Source organism: Hibiscus syriacus, unplaced genomic scaffold, assembly GCF_006381635.1.
Source record: "Hibiscus syriacus cultivar Baekdansim isolate YM2019G1 unplaced genomic scaffold, ASM638163v2 tig00111027_pilon, whole genome shotgun sequence".
Taxonomy (NCBI): domain Eukaryota; kingdom Viridiplantae; phylum Streptophyta; class Magnoliopsida; order Malvales; family Malvaceae; genus Hibiscus; species Hibiscus syriacus.
In genome coordinates this window covers 3,277,384-3,293,989 of record NW_024062960.1, presented here as the reverse complement: position 1 = coordinate 3,293,989, position 16,606 = coordinate 3,277,384, and the positions used below count along the sequence as shown (strand labels likewise).

At 35.3% G+C, this 16,606-nt stretch overlaps 1 protein-coding gene and 1 pseudogene across 2 annotated transcripts; one reads left to right on the top strand and one right to left on the bottom strand.

Moving 5' to 3' along the window:
* The first annotated feature begins 458 nt into the window (after nt 1-458).
* Nucleotides 459-11,955, top strand: LOC120151014 (annotated as a pseudogene).
* LOC120151012 (transcription factor bHLH140) lies at nt 11,933-16,167 on the bottom strand. Of its 2 annotated transcripts, none has more exons than XM_039163569.1 (6): nt 15,936-16,167; nt 15,688-15,827; nt 14,498-15,423; nt 13,525-14,026; nt 13,268-13,438; nt 11,933-12,371 (listed from the first exon to the last, which is right to left on the bottom strand). In XM_039163569.1, exons 1-6 carry the CDS (start codon nt 16,162-16,164, stop codon nt 12,036-12,038), a joined length of 2,304 nt encoding a protein of 767 aa, XP_039019500.1. In that variant the 5' UTR covers nt 16,165-16,167; the 3' UTR covers nt 11,933-12,035. The 2 variants fall into 2 exon arrangements, with proteins under 2 accessions (XP_039019500.1, XP_039019501.1); XM_039163570.1 differs by having other exon boundaries at nt 11,934-12,371; nt 15,688-15,818.
* Between the last annotated feature and the right edge of the window lie 439 nt (nt 16,168-16,606).

Sequence of the window (16,606 nt, the reverse complement as noted above, 5' to 3'; positions counted from 1 at the left end):
CGGCCTTTGTTCGGGCAGCTAAATTAATATAGGATTTATTAGTAAATTACCCTCTTAATTATATCTCCATTCATTTGTGCTTTTTTAGGGTAAATCATACTATTAGTCATCAAGTTATCATCAGACTTCACTTTGGTCATTAAATTATTTTTCTGCAAATACGATTATTTATTTAATTTTTATTCTAGTCACTCATCGTTCTAAATTATGTCTTCATTCATTTGCATTTTTAGGATAAATTATATTATTAGTCATCAGTTTATTATAGCTTTTCTACTTTGGTCACCAAATATTCTTTTTATAAATTTAATGACTAACATTTATTTTTTTATTTTGATTATCAATGATTAAAAATTAATGAAAATGATGACATATAACAATAATATTGGTCCTCAGAATTTTTACATTCCTTTGCTGTTTCTCCATTCAACAAACATTCCTTTTCAAAGAGCATCGCTAGAAGTCTTGCAAAAATGAAGGTTCGGCCGTGGTTTACGTTTGCTGTTTTGTTATCGTTATTGGTTTTACAGGCAGAAGCCGAAGCTACTGATCCTGACAAGGCAAGTAACTTACCCCCTCCCCCTCTTCTAGTACAATAGTTCACTGTAATTTTTCACATGTTATGATATCTGAGTTGTATAGTAGGCGTTGTTGAAGAGAGATTTAGCAAGAATTTATTAGTGTTTCACTGAGGTTTCTAATGAATTTACATGATGCTCAGGTACTAGGCCTGGAGAAAAACGCAAGTCAACGAGAGATTCAGAAAGCTTTCCACAGGTATGTTTTATTCTGAATTAATTCTTGAATTACATTCCTTGCTGGTCTAAGTTGTGAACTTGTTGTACTTCTTTCGGATCTCTTCCGTAAATCTTATAAATATTACATTCGCGATCTCATCTTTCGCCTATGGGAACTTTCAGGTTACTTGAGAAACCTCCAAAAGTTCATGTCCTCCCTAAACTACTATCACCTTAGGCCCGGTCTAATCTTGATGACCTATATTATTATCATCCTAAATCTGACACTAGCACTCAAGGCTCGTATATAAACTCTTAAAGGGTTCTCTCTATTCTGTTTCAGGATTTGAACCTTCTCTACTATTTATCTTCTTTTTGAACTTATCACTTATCTTTTATCTCATAAAACTACTAACCGTTACTCTCCATCCAACCAGGAAGGGTGAACCGTCCTCAGCGGTCACAGCCACAATTTGCTCCTCAATTGAACTAATCCTTCAGTCTTTCTTGATGTGTTCATGATGTTGTAATATACAAAATTTGAATGGTAACCCTAATCAGATTTGCTATTGTTGAAAATATTTTGATGTTTCGATATAACAAATTAAGTTAAATGAATTTTAAGATTTTACAAATGATTTTTCTAAAAGTATATTCGATTTAATTATTCGAATATCAAGCTATTACTCCAAGTCTTTCAAGATCAATTTTAAACCTTACTAAATGTGTAAATTTGTGTTTTATATTTAAACTATTTTTAAACAAAATTTCACAAAGTATTTTGAACCAAAATCAAGCCTAAAATAAAATTTTCAAAGTGATGCACCAATGCACCAATCCATGCATCGATGCACCATGGAATTAATTGAACATCGAATGCATTTTATGCATCGATGCACATAACATGCATCGATGCACTTAGTGCATTTGATGCATCGATGCACTCAGGCTATTTCAAAACATCGAATGCATTTCATGCATCGATGCACTCTTAGTGCACCGATGCACTGAGAGTCAAACGGTCAAAATATTTGAATTTTACACTGATGCACCGATGCACCAAGGGTATGCATCGATGCACTGACGCTCCCAACTGATTTTATTAATTGTTTTCACACTTAAACGGCTATATTGACTCCACTAAGCATCCCCAACGTTCAGAACCATTTGAAGGTGTATTTAAACAAGCTTAGAAGTCATTGATAAAAAATAAGAAACATTAAGCAATTAGAATCAAGAGAGAATCAAAGAGAAAGCATCAAACCTCAAGTTTGAGCATTTCAAGCCTATTTTTCATTCAATGTTCATTTTGCTTTCAAGAACACTTATTATGCTCAATTGTATTTATTCTTGAGTGTTTTTTCTTTGTTCTAGAATTGTGCAAACATATTTGCCTTGTGAGGTTTTTTCTTGTAAGTTTGCAAATTTGTAATCTTCTCTTTGAGAAAAGAGTGTTCTCAAGAATTAGGGTATATTCTTGAGGGAGTTGTAAGGTTATCTCTTTGGCCTCAAAAGAAAGAACAAATTAGTGAATTTGTTGGAAAATCCATAGTGTGGATAGCTAAGGTAGTGGACGTAGACTTTGGTTGATAAAGTCGAACCACTGTAAATCGATGTGCAATTACTTTCAATTTTCTGCAAAAGCTTCCACCAAACTTTTTTTCGCCAATTCACCCCCTCTTGGCTGATTCCCTCGATCGATTAACTCAACAATTGGTATCAAAGCCTCACTCATTTGAAGGTTTAATCGCCTCTTGAGTCGATTCGGGAAGAGTTACATCGATTATCAAGTCATCAATGGCCTCCGTTTCAAATTTCGACTCCGGTCTCGATTCGATGCCCGTCAACAAGCCTCCTTTCTTCAATAGAGAAAACTATGTCTATTGGAAAAATAGGATGATGTACTTCATTCAAACAAGTGACATGGGAACATGGAATGCCGTAGAAGAATGATATATAAAGCCTCTCACTCATCCGAGATTGTGGAGTGAAGGAGAGACAAGAATATTCCAGCTCAACTCCAAAGCCATCCATATCATATTTTATGCTCTTGGACCAGATGAATACGGAAGAGTTTCATCTTGTACAACCGCCAAAGAAATATGGGACAAACTTCAAGTCACTCATGAAGGTACCGATGAAGTAAAGAAATCCAAAATTAGTATTCTAACGCATAGCTATGAAAATTTCAGGATGAAACCAAATGAAGATATCAAAGCTATGACGGATAGATTTTCAACGATTGTCAATAGTCTCAAATCATATGGAGAGATCATTTCAAATGAAAAGCTTGTGAGGTAGTTAGTTTACTATCTTCCAAAATCGTGGCAATCAAAGAAGACGGCAATCATCGAGTCTAAGGACCTAACGTCCTTAACTCTTAAAGAGCTAATCGGTTACCTTCTCACTCATGAAATGATGCTTGAAGATGAAGTGGACCTCGATAAGATTGACGAGACACCAAAGGAGAAGGAGAAGAAGAAAAACATTGGAGTTGCTCTCAAATCCACAAAAGATGAGAGTGATTCGAATGTCGATGATGATGACGAGGAAATGGCATTATTTGCCAAACGATTCAGAAAGTTGATGATGCCCAACCGAGGTAGAAAATTCAAACGCAATGAAGGATTCAAAACTGAATCGAAGGAGAAAGACCCGATCATTTGCTATGAATGCAAAAAGCCGGGGCATGTCAAATATGATTGCCCACAATTGAAGAAAAATGGTCAATCCAAAAAGAAGCACAAGGCTCATGTAGCTACATGGAGCGATGAAGAAGGTTCCGATGAAGATGAACAAGAAGTTGCAAACTTGTGCTTAATGTCTATCGGGGAAGATTCTAAGGTAACCTCTAACTCATTCGACTTAGATAAATTATCTTATGATGAGTTATTAGAGGATTATAATGATTTGACTTCGGATTATAAGACTATATTTTCAAAATACAAAAATGATATTTCAAAATTGAAAAACGAAAATAGTCTTTTATTCAAGACCAACAATGAGCTTGAAAGTAAGATAAAAGAATTGCAAATCAAAATTATTGATTTTGAAAAGAAAAATACTGATTTGCATAACTTACTTTCAAAAGTTCATGATGATCATCAAAAGAAGATTGATGATCTTAAAACTTCTTTTAATAAGGTTGGTACAAAAAGTTTTGAAAAAGGTAAGAATTCAAAATCCAACTTTGTTAAGAAAAGTTTTAGAAACTGCAATCATAGAAGTCCTCAAAGAACTTCAAATGATAAAATCATTAGAAGTATATGGGTTCCTAAAGAACTCATTACTACTAAAGATAAAAATGTCTTTCATAAATGGATACCTAAGGGGACAAGGATTTTAGAAACTAATGAATATGGACCCAAAAGAATTTGGGTACCAAAAATTAGAAATTAATCTATATTTGTAGGAAAAGGAGCATTGCTACAAGGCACGGAAACAAATCCAAATTCATGGTACCTTGATAGTGGATGCTCGAGACACATGACCGGAGACAAAAGCCGGTTCATAGAGCTTAACGTCAAAAATGGAGGAGAAGTGACTTTTGGTGATAATTCAAAAGGTCACATTGAAGGTATTGGTACTATAGGTAATATCTCTTCCATACAAATTAAAAATGTATTATATGTGAATGGATTAAAGCATAATCTATTGAGTATTAGTCAATTATGCGATAAGGGATTCAATTTCATGTTTGAAATTAATGGTTGTAAAGTCATTGACATTGCATCTAATCAGATTATGCTTGTTGGTCATAGAATAAGAAACATATACATGGTGCATTTAGACTCTATTGATATGACTAATTTGTGCCTAGTTGCTAAGGATGAACATGATAGTTGGTTATGGCATATGAGACTAGGACATGCTAGTATGAGTGTTTTGCAACGGCTAATTCAAGGAGACTTAGTAAGAGGGTTGCCTAAGCTTAAATTTGATAATGATAAAATCTGTGATGTTTGTGCAAAAGGAAAAAAAAGCGAATTTCTTTTAAATCCATTAATGATGTGTCAACTAGTAGAGTATTACAAGATCCATATAGATCTTTTTGGGCCAACTAGGACTACTAGCTTGGGTGGAAAACAATATTCATTTGTCTTGGTAGATGATTATTCTAGATATACTTGGGTTCTATTCTTAAGTACTAAAGATGAAGCATTAGAAAATTTCATCACATTTTCAAAAGTAATCCAAAACGAAAAAGGTTACTCTATCACCAGTGTTAGAAGTGATCATGGCATTGAATTTGAAAATCTTGGATTTAATGAGTTTTGTAATTCTAATGGTATTAGCCATAATTTTTCAGCACCTAAAACCCCTCAACAAAATGGAGTTGTTGAGAGGAAAAATCGAACTTTAGAAGAAATGGCTAGAATCATGCTTTGTGAAAATAATTTGCCAAAATATTTTTGGGCGGAAGCCACAAATACCGCTTGTTATGTTGTAAATCGAGTAATGATTAGGCCAATTTTAAAGAAAACTCCATATGAAATTTTCAAAAATAAAAAGCCTAACATTATCTATTTTCATTCTTTTGGATGTAAATGTTTTGTTTTAAACAACGGTAAAGAAAACCTTGGCAAATTTGATGCTAAAAGTGATAAAGGAATTTTTTTGGGTTATTACTTAAATTCTAAAGCTTATCGAGTATTTAATAAAAGAACTTTAGTTGTAGAAGAGTCTATACATGTTGTTTTCGATGATAATCTCCTTCCGAGGAAGGATTCTTGTGTTAATGATGATGTAGGTATTATAAATACAAATGACGTTAGACATGACGTTGGAGAATCATCATCAAAGGAATAAACGAAAAATGAGGAAACTCATGATCCTCTCGAGAATCCAACCATTGAAGAAAGGGAAGTATCTTATCCAAGATAGTACAACTATGTCAAGGATGGTGAGATTATAGGTGATTTATCCAAAGGGGTAACAACTCGATCTTCTCTTAGAAATATTTGTAATTATGTTGCATTTATTTCATGCATAGAGCCTAAGAATATTAAAGAAGCATTAAATGATGAACATTGGATTATGGCTATGCAAGAAGAGTTAAATCAATTTAAGAGAAGTAAAGCATGGACATTAGTTGAAAGGCCTAGTAATAAATCTATTGTAGGTACTAGATGGGTATTTAGGAATAAGCTTGATGAGAGTGGTAATATAGTGAGAAAAAATGCTAGACTTGTTGCTCAAGGGTATACTCAAGAAGAGGGCATAGACTATGATGAAACATACGCTCCCATAGCTAGGATGGAAGCAATTAGATGTTATTAGCATTTGCATGTTTTCATGAATTTAAATTATATCAAATGGATGTTAAAAGTGCATTTTTAAATGGTTTTATAAAAGAAGAAATGTATGTGGAACAACCTCCAGGTTTTGAAGATTCAAAATTTCCGTATCATGTTCTTAAATTGACAAAAACGCTTTATGGTTTAAAACAAGCTCCTAAAGCTTGGTATGAAAGATTGTCAAATTTTTTAATTGAAAAATGTTTTTCAAAAGGAAAGGTTGACACTACATTGTTTTTAAAGCATAAAAGTAAAGATTTATTAGTAGTTCAAATTTATGTTGATGATATAATATTTGGTTCTACTAATGATGTTCTTTGCCAAGAATTTTCTAAGCTAATGCAAAGTGAATTCGAGATGAGCATGACGGGGGAGCTCTAATTTTTCTTGGGACTGGAAATCAAGCAAAGAAAAGATGGCATCTTCATCAATCAAGCTAAATACATCAAAGATATGCTCAAGAAGTTTGGGCTGGAAAATGGGAAACCTTATGACACTCCAATGAGCTCATCAACAAAGCTTGACTTAGATGAAGAAGGTAAATGTGTGGATGTTAAATTATATAGGTCAATGATTGGTTCTTTGCTCTATCTAACTGCAAGTAGACCGGACATTATGTTTAGTGTTTGCTTATATGCTAGATTTCAATCATGTCCTAAAGAATCACATTTACTAGATGTTAAGAGGATCTTTAGATACCTTAAGGATACTCCTAGTATAGGACTTTGGTATCCTAGAGACTCTAGTTTTAGCTTGCATGCCTTCTCAGATGCGGATTATGGAGAATGCAAATTAGATAGGAAAATTACCTCCGGTACTTGCCAATTCCTTAGAAATATGCTGATTTCGTGGTTTTCAAAGAAACAAAATTGTGTTGTATTATCTACCACTAAAGCCGAATACATTTCAGCTGGTAGTTGTTGTGCACAAGTTTTATGGATGAAACAACAACTTTTTGATTATGGAATTGAAGTAGGTACTATTCCTATCAAGTGTGACAATACTAGTGCTATTTGTCTCACTAAAAATCACATCCAACACTCTAGAACTAAACATATTGAAATAAGACATCACTTCATTAGAGACCATGTCGCTAAGGAAGATGTAGTTCTAGAATTTGTTGATACTTTGCACCAATTAGCGGATATTTTTACAAAGCCTTTAGACAAGAAAAGATTTTGGACACTTAGGAGAGAATTAGGTTTAACCAACCTATCTTCACTTAGTGTTTAAAATAATTTTAACTTTTAAGAATAAATGAAAAATGCTTATAATAATAATTTTTGATTGCATTCTATGCTATTAGTTAGGGGGAGTTTATGTTATTTGGTGAAAATTAATTTTATGTTCAAATGTTGTTTAAAGATTAATTTGATTGATTGAACATGATTAATTTTCAATATATGAGTTGTCAATACCACTAGAGCTAATTAATTTAGCATTTTAAGTGTTTAAAACGGATTTTTGACATTTTTGTGCTTTATGCATCGATACACTTAACAGTGCATCGATGCATCCCTTTGAATGTGCATCGATTCATCTTGCTGATGCACCGATGCACGCCTTGAATGTGCATCGATGCACAGGGTCATGCATCGATGCATCCGTCAGGTTTTGGGTTAAAATGCCTCATTTTCTTCATTTTCTCATACCCTAAAACTAAAAACTCTCCCGCCGTTCGTCCCTCTCTCACTCTAAATCCTCCTTTTGCTCAAAATCATCGGAAAATCATCGGTTTCTTCGTGCTTTTCATCTTCAAAATCTGCTTATATCATTAAATCGTGCAAAACAATAGACTTATCTTGCTCTCTACCTTGGGAGCTCGACAAAAAGATATGAATGATCGTTTGGATGCACTCACGCTTGAGATGAGAGCTCGTTACCCTCCTCCTTCTCTCGATCCTTCGATGCATGAATAGACTTATCTTGCTTTGATTGTTTTTGGGTTTGAACTTGAATTTAAATTGTTAAAACATTTTGGGTTGTCTTTCTTTGATTGTTGGATGTTTGTTTGATGGATATTTGAACTTTTATTGGTTTGTTTCAATATATGCATCATTTATTTTTTTAGTTGAAATATGACCAATTTACCGTTTCACATTTTATTATGAATATTGATTATGAACACTAATGGCTAACCTCTCTTTTGATCTTTGATCTTAGCAGCTTAAGTTATATTCAATTAAAATGTTTAATCAATTGGCTATGTTTTTCAAAGCCTTCAGTTTTTGAGTCTTTTTGATTTAACAAAAAGGGGGAGAAGTGTTAAGTGTTAAAAGTTTTAAAAGGGGAGAATTGTTATAGTAAGGGGGAGTAATTTGGAGTAATTTCAAAATTGATTTCAAAACTTATTTTCAAAGAAAATCTTAAAATTACTCAAGAGTTTTGTTATATCAAAAGGGGGAGATTATTGAAAACATTTTGATGTTTCGATATAACAATTTAAGTTAAATGAATTTTAAGATTTTACAAATGATTTTTCTAAAAGTATATTCGATTTAATTACTCGAATATCAAGCTATTACTCCAAGTCTTTCAAGATCAATTTTAAACCTTACTAAATGTGTAAATTTGTGTTTTATACTACACTATTTTTAAACAAATTTTCACAAAGTATTTTGAACCAAAATCAAGCCTAAAATCAAATTTTCAAAGTGATACACCGATGCACCAATCCATGCATCGATGCACCATGGAATTAATTGAACATCGAATGCATTTTATGCATCGATTCACATACCATGCATCGATGCACTTAGTGCATTTGATGCATCGATGCACAAGACCATGCATCGATGCACTCAGGCTATTTCAAAACATCGAATGCATTTCATGCATCGATGCACTCTTAGTGCACCGATGCACTGAGAGTCCAACGGTCAAAATATTTGAATTTTACACTGATGTACCGATGCACCTAGGGTATGCATCGATGCACTGACGCTCCCAACTGATTTTATTAATTGTTTTCACACTTAAACGACTATATTGACTCCACTAAGCATCCCCAACGTTCAGAATCATTTGAAGGTGTATTTAAACAAGCTTAGAAGCCATTGATCAAAAATAAGAAACATCAAGCAATTAGAATCAAGAGAGAATCAAAGAGAAAGCATCAAGCCTCAAGTTTGAGCATTTCAAGCCTATTTTTCATTAAATATTCATTTTGCTTTCAATAACACTTATTGTGCTCAATTGTATTTATTCTTGAGTGTTTTTTCTTTGTTCTAGAATTGTGCAAACATATTTGCCTTGTGAGGTTTTTTCTTGTAAGTTTGCAAATTTATAATCTTCTCTTTGAGAAAAGAATGTTCTCAAGAATTGGGGTATATTCTTGAGGGAGTTGTAAGGTTATCTCTTTGGCCTCAAAAGAAAGAACAAATTAGTGAATTTGTTGGAAAATTCTTAGTGTGGATAGCTAAGGTAGTGGACGTAGACTTTGGTTGATAAAGTCGAACCACTGTAAATCGCTGTGCAATTACTTTCAATTTTCTGCAAAAGCTTCCACAAAAATTTTTATCGCCAATTCACTCCTCTCTTGGCCGATTCCATCGATCGATTAACTCAACAACTATAAATCTGGAATAAATCAAATGCCATTTTCTGTCCAATGAGAAATACTTAAATTTGTGGTATTAACTTCTTACTTTCATTCAATTCATATTTCTTTTGTCAGTTTATTTCCCCTTGAAATTGTTCATTAGTTCCATTCTTATTATGGTATTTTTTTCTTTGAAGAATTGGAGTAGATTTATTAATACATGCATGCTTATGCCTAGTCCTACAAACATAACCCTAATTGTTTTGCATGAATTGTACTGAATAGGCTCTCTCTTATATACCACCCAGACAAGAATAAAAGCAAAAGAGCAAAAGAGAAGTTTGCAGAGATCAACAACGGTATCTCCAACTTCTTCCTTACATTTCTTTTATGTTTTGCTGCATTTTCTTATACCTATTCTTTAATTCATTCTCTTTTTCTCACTTGAATTGTGAAAAAAGGTTTTGAACTTTCATAGTTCATACTGTTTTTTGCTGTCTCTGTCTGCAAAGTTCTGATTCATCCTTCTTGTTTTATCAGCATATGACATTTTATCAGATAAGGAAAATAGAAAAAACTATGATATGCATGAAGATGAACAAGCCCCCGCCGGGGATGGTGGTGGATCTACTTACTCCACTAGTGATGGTCCTGGACAAAGTGGGTTTACATCTGAACCAGGTGGATCACAGCATATGGGTGGACAGGGAAGTTCTTGGACTTCCTCGTTTTCCTTCGGTAATCGAGTTTATTCGGGTTTAGCATCAGCGATATTTTCTCTTACTTATTTGGCGGTTCATCTAAGAGTTCACCTAAGAGCATAAAAGCAATAAATTCTAAGATCTTCAAGAAAGGAATATCTGATCAAGGGATGACTTGGCTTTTGCTATCCCATACACTATCATCTTCTCAGCAGGCAAAACAAAATTATGAATCTATCATACAAGAGGTGGCAAGGTTACTGCAAGGAGCTATAAAGGTAATGTTGCAGTCTTGAATATTTCAGTAACTTGTATTTGCTAATCAGTGCTTTTGATATCCGACCGGTTTCTTGCAACAGGTTGGGAGCATAAATTGTGGAACCGAGTACTTTTTATGTAATGATCTTGGTATGCATCCACGGAGTGCTCCAAGGTTGTTTGTTTACTCATACAAAGGAAATGAGAAGGGTTCTCTGAAAGAATATAAGGGAGATTTGGTTACCACGAATGTCAAAACATTTTGCCAAGATCATTTACCTAGGTTTTCAGTAAGGATTAGCCTAAATCATTTTGACTCGTCTTCTAGTCATGTCAAACGAAACCCAAGGGTGATGCTTCTTTCTACCAAAAAGGACACACCTGTTATCTGGCGCGTACTCAGCGGCTTGTATCATAAAAGATTCACTTTCTATGATGCTGAGGTATGTTATCAAGTTCTATTCTGTGCTTTAAATGCTTAATCGAATTAGAAATGAGTCTCTTCTGTTCTATTTTGTTCTTGGGAAAGGGTAGCCTGCATATCAGTTATCACAAACTACAGAGTTTTCTGTCTCTTTCATTATGTATGTAGGTTCATGATGTTTCTGAACCAGCTGTGAAGAAGTTAGGAGTCGATACACTTCCAGCTGTAATCGGAAGGTTGTCCAATGGAGGGAAGCACATCTTGAAATCCGGTATTTCGGTAAATGATTTGAATTCTGCAATCAAAGATCTCAGCTCGATGCTCGATAGTTTTGAGAAGAAGAATAAAAAGATAGCTTCATCAAAACAGACAGATTCTGCAGAGAGACGATTACCTTTGCTTACAGAATCGAACTTTGATGCTCACTGTGGGGATGGAACTCCTGTATGTATCATAGGTGCATTCCGATCATCCCGAGCTAGGAAAAGGCTGGAGTCCTTTTTATTGAAGGTGAGAAGATTTCCTATCCTCTAAGAACGTATCTTTTTAATGATGATTTTATGTATTTCTATTGTTAAACATAAACATATGTACTTAGGTTTCACAGAAATCATTATCAAGAAGACAGAACGTGGCCTCTGGTTCAAAGAATTCTGTACCGTATACCCTCTTAGACGCTAGGAAGCAACCATCGTTTTTAAGAGCATTTGATAAAACCGCATATAAATCATCGGATAATATCCTGGTGGCCTTCAAACCACGGAAAAGAAAGTTTGCAGCATTTAAAGGTGACATGAGCGTAGAAGATATAGGGAGATTCATAAGCTCTGTTCTTCATGGAGACGTCCAATTTACCAGGACAAGGAAGAAGCCGGTTCTCAAGTGATTCAGATATAATGGGCTGTGAATACATGCTGTGATTTCTGAATATCATGTCATCAAACTCATAAACATCTGAACTACATAAACTGATTCTTGAGTGGTTCTGAACTACAAGTTGAGCAAAATGTTGTACTACAGCTGGTGTTTTTCATTGTATATACAGAAAAGTTCAGGGAAACATGTTGGTTAAAATACCTAGGGGTCAATGTCGGAGTTAGTATGCACAGGCACTAGTCGACCCTTTTTCTGTAATTCCGCAGGGAAAGGATCTTGGCAGTTGCTGATATGTGATTTTAGCCTGGGAATGTTAGGGTGTGCACTTCTACACCTGTGGCAACGCAACTCCATTGACAATAGTTTGTTGTCATCTAGAATTGTAGCTTTTCCATGGTTATTAACTTCCTCAATTACATCTACAGAGTCACGGAAAAAAGCAGTAGTGAAAGAGTTCCAATGCTTCTTATGCTTGAGACATTTGGAATCAAAATCTTGGCTAATAACATGCAGGTGCAGCTGGCGCATCGAAGGGATCTGCACGAGAAATGAAATAAACCATATTTTCAAATGGGTTTTTCCAATCAAAGGGTTCAAAGTTAGAAACAGACCAAGATACATGGGTACATCGATTGCAATCAAAAGCATAAAAGGTCAAAATATGCAGTCAGTCCCTGTACTTAAAAGGTTAAAAATCGAAACTTTTCCGATTTAAAAATCCTAGTCCAATCATTGAAACTGTATTTCTACCAATACACCTATACAGTCATACAAACTTCAGAAGCAAATCATTACAAACTCAGTGTAAGCAAATCTTGACCAAAAATATGATGTTGACAACTGGCCTAGAATTTTTAAATCGCAAAGGTAAAATTATTGACCTTTAAGTGCATGGACTAAATCTCAAACTTCTCCAAGTATAAAGATTGGCAGCATATTTTGACCAAGCATAAAATGCTAGTGTCCTACATGTATGACCATACTACCCCGTTCTTAAACTTCTTTCATGAATGTTAAATGATTATCCTAAAATACTTCAGCTATAACTATTTAGCACTTCATCAGTTCATCCATAAACACATTGGGCCATAACATTATCTTTTTGTTCACATCTACAAGATTACATCTATATTTTCCTTTGGCAAATGCATGTAAGCATCAGAATGCTATTTCTGTCCTAAATAACCAGATGCTGCATAAAAGTGAATCTAATCAAATAATTCTTCTATTTGGTCCTCTACATTCCACGGGATTCATTCAAATCTTAGGTCTAGAGGCACAAGCAACTAAGGTTCTTTCGACGCTAAATATTTTTGAAGGAGAGAATAAATTGCATGAGCTTAGAAGCACCATGAGTACCTGCACTGAGTTGAATTTAGGTTTAATGGACCTAAAAACAATGTAAACAAAAAAAGCAAAGGTGTTCAGCATACCGAGTGATATCCTAGGCGGATGACCAATGATGCATCTTCACCTAAGAACTTATTAGTCCATCTCAAACCCACTTCATGCATTGTTTTTAACAAGTGAAGGTGCTCTTTGCGTACATCTGCCAAGCAATCAAGACCTTTGATTCTCGCCAACACCAACAGATGCCGTTTTGCCTGCATAAGTAGGAAAAAAAATCAACCCTCCATTTGTTGAGTGCTATTGGAAGAGGATAGGCTGGATGAAGGCCGTGAATATTTACCTTTGGGTACATATCATTTATTACAACAAGATCATCCGAGGCCTCTAGCACTTGCTTGTTATGCTTCTCAGGCTGCATGGCTATGTTATATAGAGCCTGAAGGCATGGGGCCCAGGAATTCGTCTTAGTTCCACTAGTATCCTCTTTCAGTTTTGAAGGCCCTGATGAAATACTTCCACTACTGGGAAATGAAACTTGGGTATTTGCTACAGATAGAAACCCTTTGAACAGTGATGAGTAAGCATCCTCAAGAACTTTGCAGCCTTTAATATAGTCATTATCAAGACAATTCGGTCTATTTGGGTTCATATTTGGACCAAGAACATGTATCACATGGGTCACCCCTTCCTTATAATACAAAGGAGAAGTCGACGGGAGAGGAACAACAAGGGCATTCCCAGGGTGAAGAGATTTAGCCCTGTCCATGGTTGCAGCCTCTAGAGCAGCACCAGCAGCATTGAAAATTGCAGCATTTACACCACCACCCCCAGGCTTCAAACGCCTAGACAAAAGGATCTCTTAGTTAACGTTTGTAGAAAAACAATCACGCATATTCTGTTAGAAGAATCATGTTCTTTTCCCATTGTTATTACAAACAGGTATGATATAGCATCACAGTTGACAGAAATACTTCCAGAAGGATCTAACTATTTGAGAGATCCTAAAGAAGAAGGATTAAAGATTCCACGTTAAAACCAGTGATAGACCTTTCTTCATCAAGGTAGAAAAATTATTGCATTTCATTATAAGCATAGTTAAAACCAGTGACAGATCTTTCTTCATAGATATTATCAATTTTGGAGGATGAGATCTATAGCATTACTGTACATGGTGTCCTATAACAGCAAATCTAAAAGACTCAAAGATATGAAAATTAACTACTACCAGAGTTCCTACAGCTAAAGTTAACAATCATACTTAACTACTTAGCCACTGAGCATGGAAAAATATGGTGTATATACAAAGGACTTACCAGTTGGCAGCATTAGCTATTACATTGCACCGCAAACCTCCTTTTGTATACAGTTGGCATATATCTCCTACAAATGTAAAGAACCTTTTGGAATCAATGTTCTTTTCAGCAGCTTTAGCCCTAACCAAGGACAAAATCTTTGATCTTTCAGTCAAGTCCACTAAAACAAGCTTGGCATTTCCAAGCTTGTCCATGAATTCCTCTACTTTCTGAACAATAATATCAGATGCCTTCTCAAGGTTGAATTGGAAATCTGCTGTAGAAATAGACGGAAATGCCAGAGTAGGAACATCAGAATCATCCTGGCTGATAGAACCTGGCACTGGATCTTCACTGACTTTTATCTTCTGATTAGCCATGCCTGACGATGATGAAACAGTTTCTTGTGTTTTTCCGCACTGACTGTTTCCCTCAGTAGGTTGAGAAGGCACAGAATCTTGAGTATCAGTTTCATGTGGTCGCTTTAAGAACTTCAGTATGCCAAGTTGAGTTTTGGCACTGGGATCTTTCTGGCCGAAACAGCCGTGCGAAAGAGTGTCCAAAGGACCGACTGCAGCGTAGGTATTAACAGCAGTTTCAACATCAGTCTCATTCCGGCAAAAAGTGATACGAGAGAACCCTTCACTCAACTTAGGCAATTCTTTGTTTTGCAGCATTCTATTCACAACTGCCGCTGCTTTTCCACCTTGCAGATTACCCTCATGCCCAGTGCGTTTGGCTATACGAGATATACAAAGCTTGGCAGGAAGATCAAGCACCACAGCATGCACCTCCACTTCTGAACCACCAAGCTTCACAAAATCCACCCGTTGATCTTTACCTAAGTTACATCTATCAATAAACACACTCTTTCCCTCCTTCAATGAAGCAGCTGCACTTTTTAAGCACAGAGGCTTACTCCCAGCTTTACCATTGTTAATAGTATCCTGCAAGCATAAGCAAACCGATCTTTTTAAACATTTTAAAAACACTTTTCTCGCTAGCAACACCAATTCATTGACCCTAAAATAGCAAGATCAAAATTCAAAACATCAAATAAACTTCCACTCCTTGCTACCAGGTAAAACGAATCATGAGATTGATGACTCATTTAGCTAAAACAATGCAATGGGTGCAAGCAATATTGTGCCATTTACAACCTGACTTTAATATTAATACACCAGATTTCCATTAATGATGGAAAATCAAACCTGGCATATTCGAACCCAGGGACGTGAAGAGGCCCTCATGACGTTCTCGCAAAAAGTGGACTTGCCGCTTGCTGGTGCGCCTACTAAAAGGGCCACGATTTGTTTCCCCTTTTCCTTCTCTTGTTCGCATGCTTTTTCGTCTTCAAAGAGGCAAAACACACATACAGGAAGATAAGAAAAGCTGAACAATTTGTAAGATGATGCAACCAAAGAATAAGATCGAATGATAAGGACCGAAAAAGGGATACCTTTGGGTTTAGAGGCGCCGTCGATGTCCATTTCCATTGTTTTAAGTTTTCCCCCCAAACACTGTTTGTTTATGATCGAAATGCGAGGAGTGTTTTTGCAAGCTTCAAGTGCGATAGTCGGTTGATATCTGGCTAGAAGGCAAATTCCCTCTATACTTGTGATTAGAAAAGTGAGGACCCTTTCGGGTCTCTGGTTGGTTACCGGGAAAATGGACTTCTCTTTCAGCATCAAAGCCCAATTCCTTTATTATTGGAGGAACAGAAAAGGTAAAGGCTTAATACCACTTTTCCCCCTATGTTTTACCTATATTTCAATTTGGCCCCTATACTATGCTTTTCACATCCTAACTTAGGAGTGAGTATTCAATCGATTCAACAACAAAATTTTGATCAACGAATCTCCGGGTTAACTCCCCCACTAACAGACAACAGGTGAATATTCATGTACTACCTCTTGAGTCGAATTGAGCTTATAAAAGTTTATTTGAGTTGTTTAATTTTATGTTTAAATTCAATTGTAAATTTTATAAAATCATGGTATTGAAATTTAAACAGCTTTCTATATATATTTCCATATGTGATATATATATATATATATATATATATATATATATATATATATCATACAAAGTTAAGAAACTTGACTAAAACTTAAAAACTAATTCACTAAT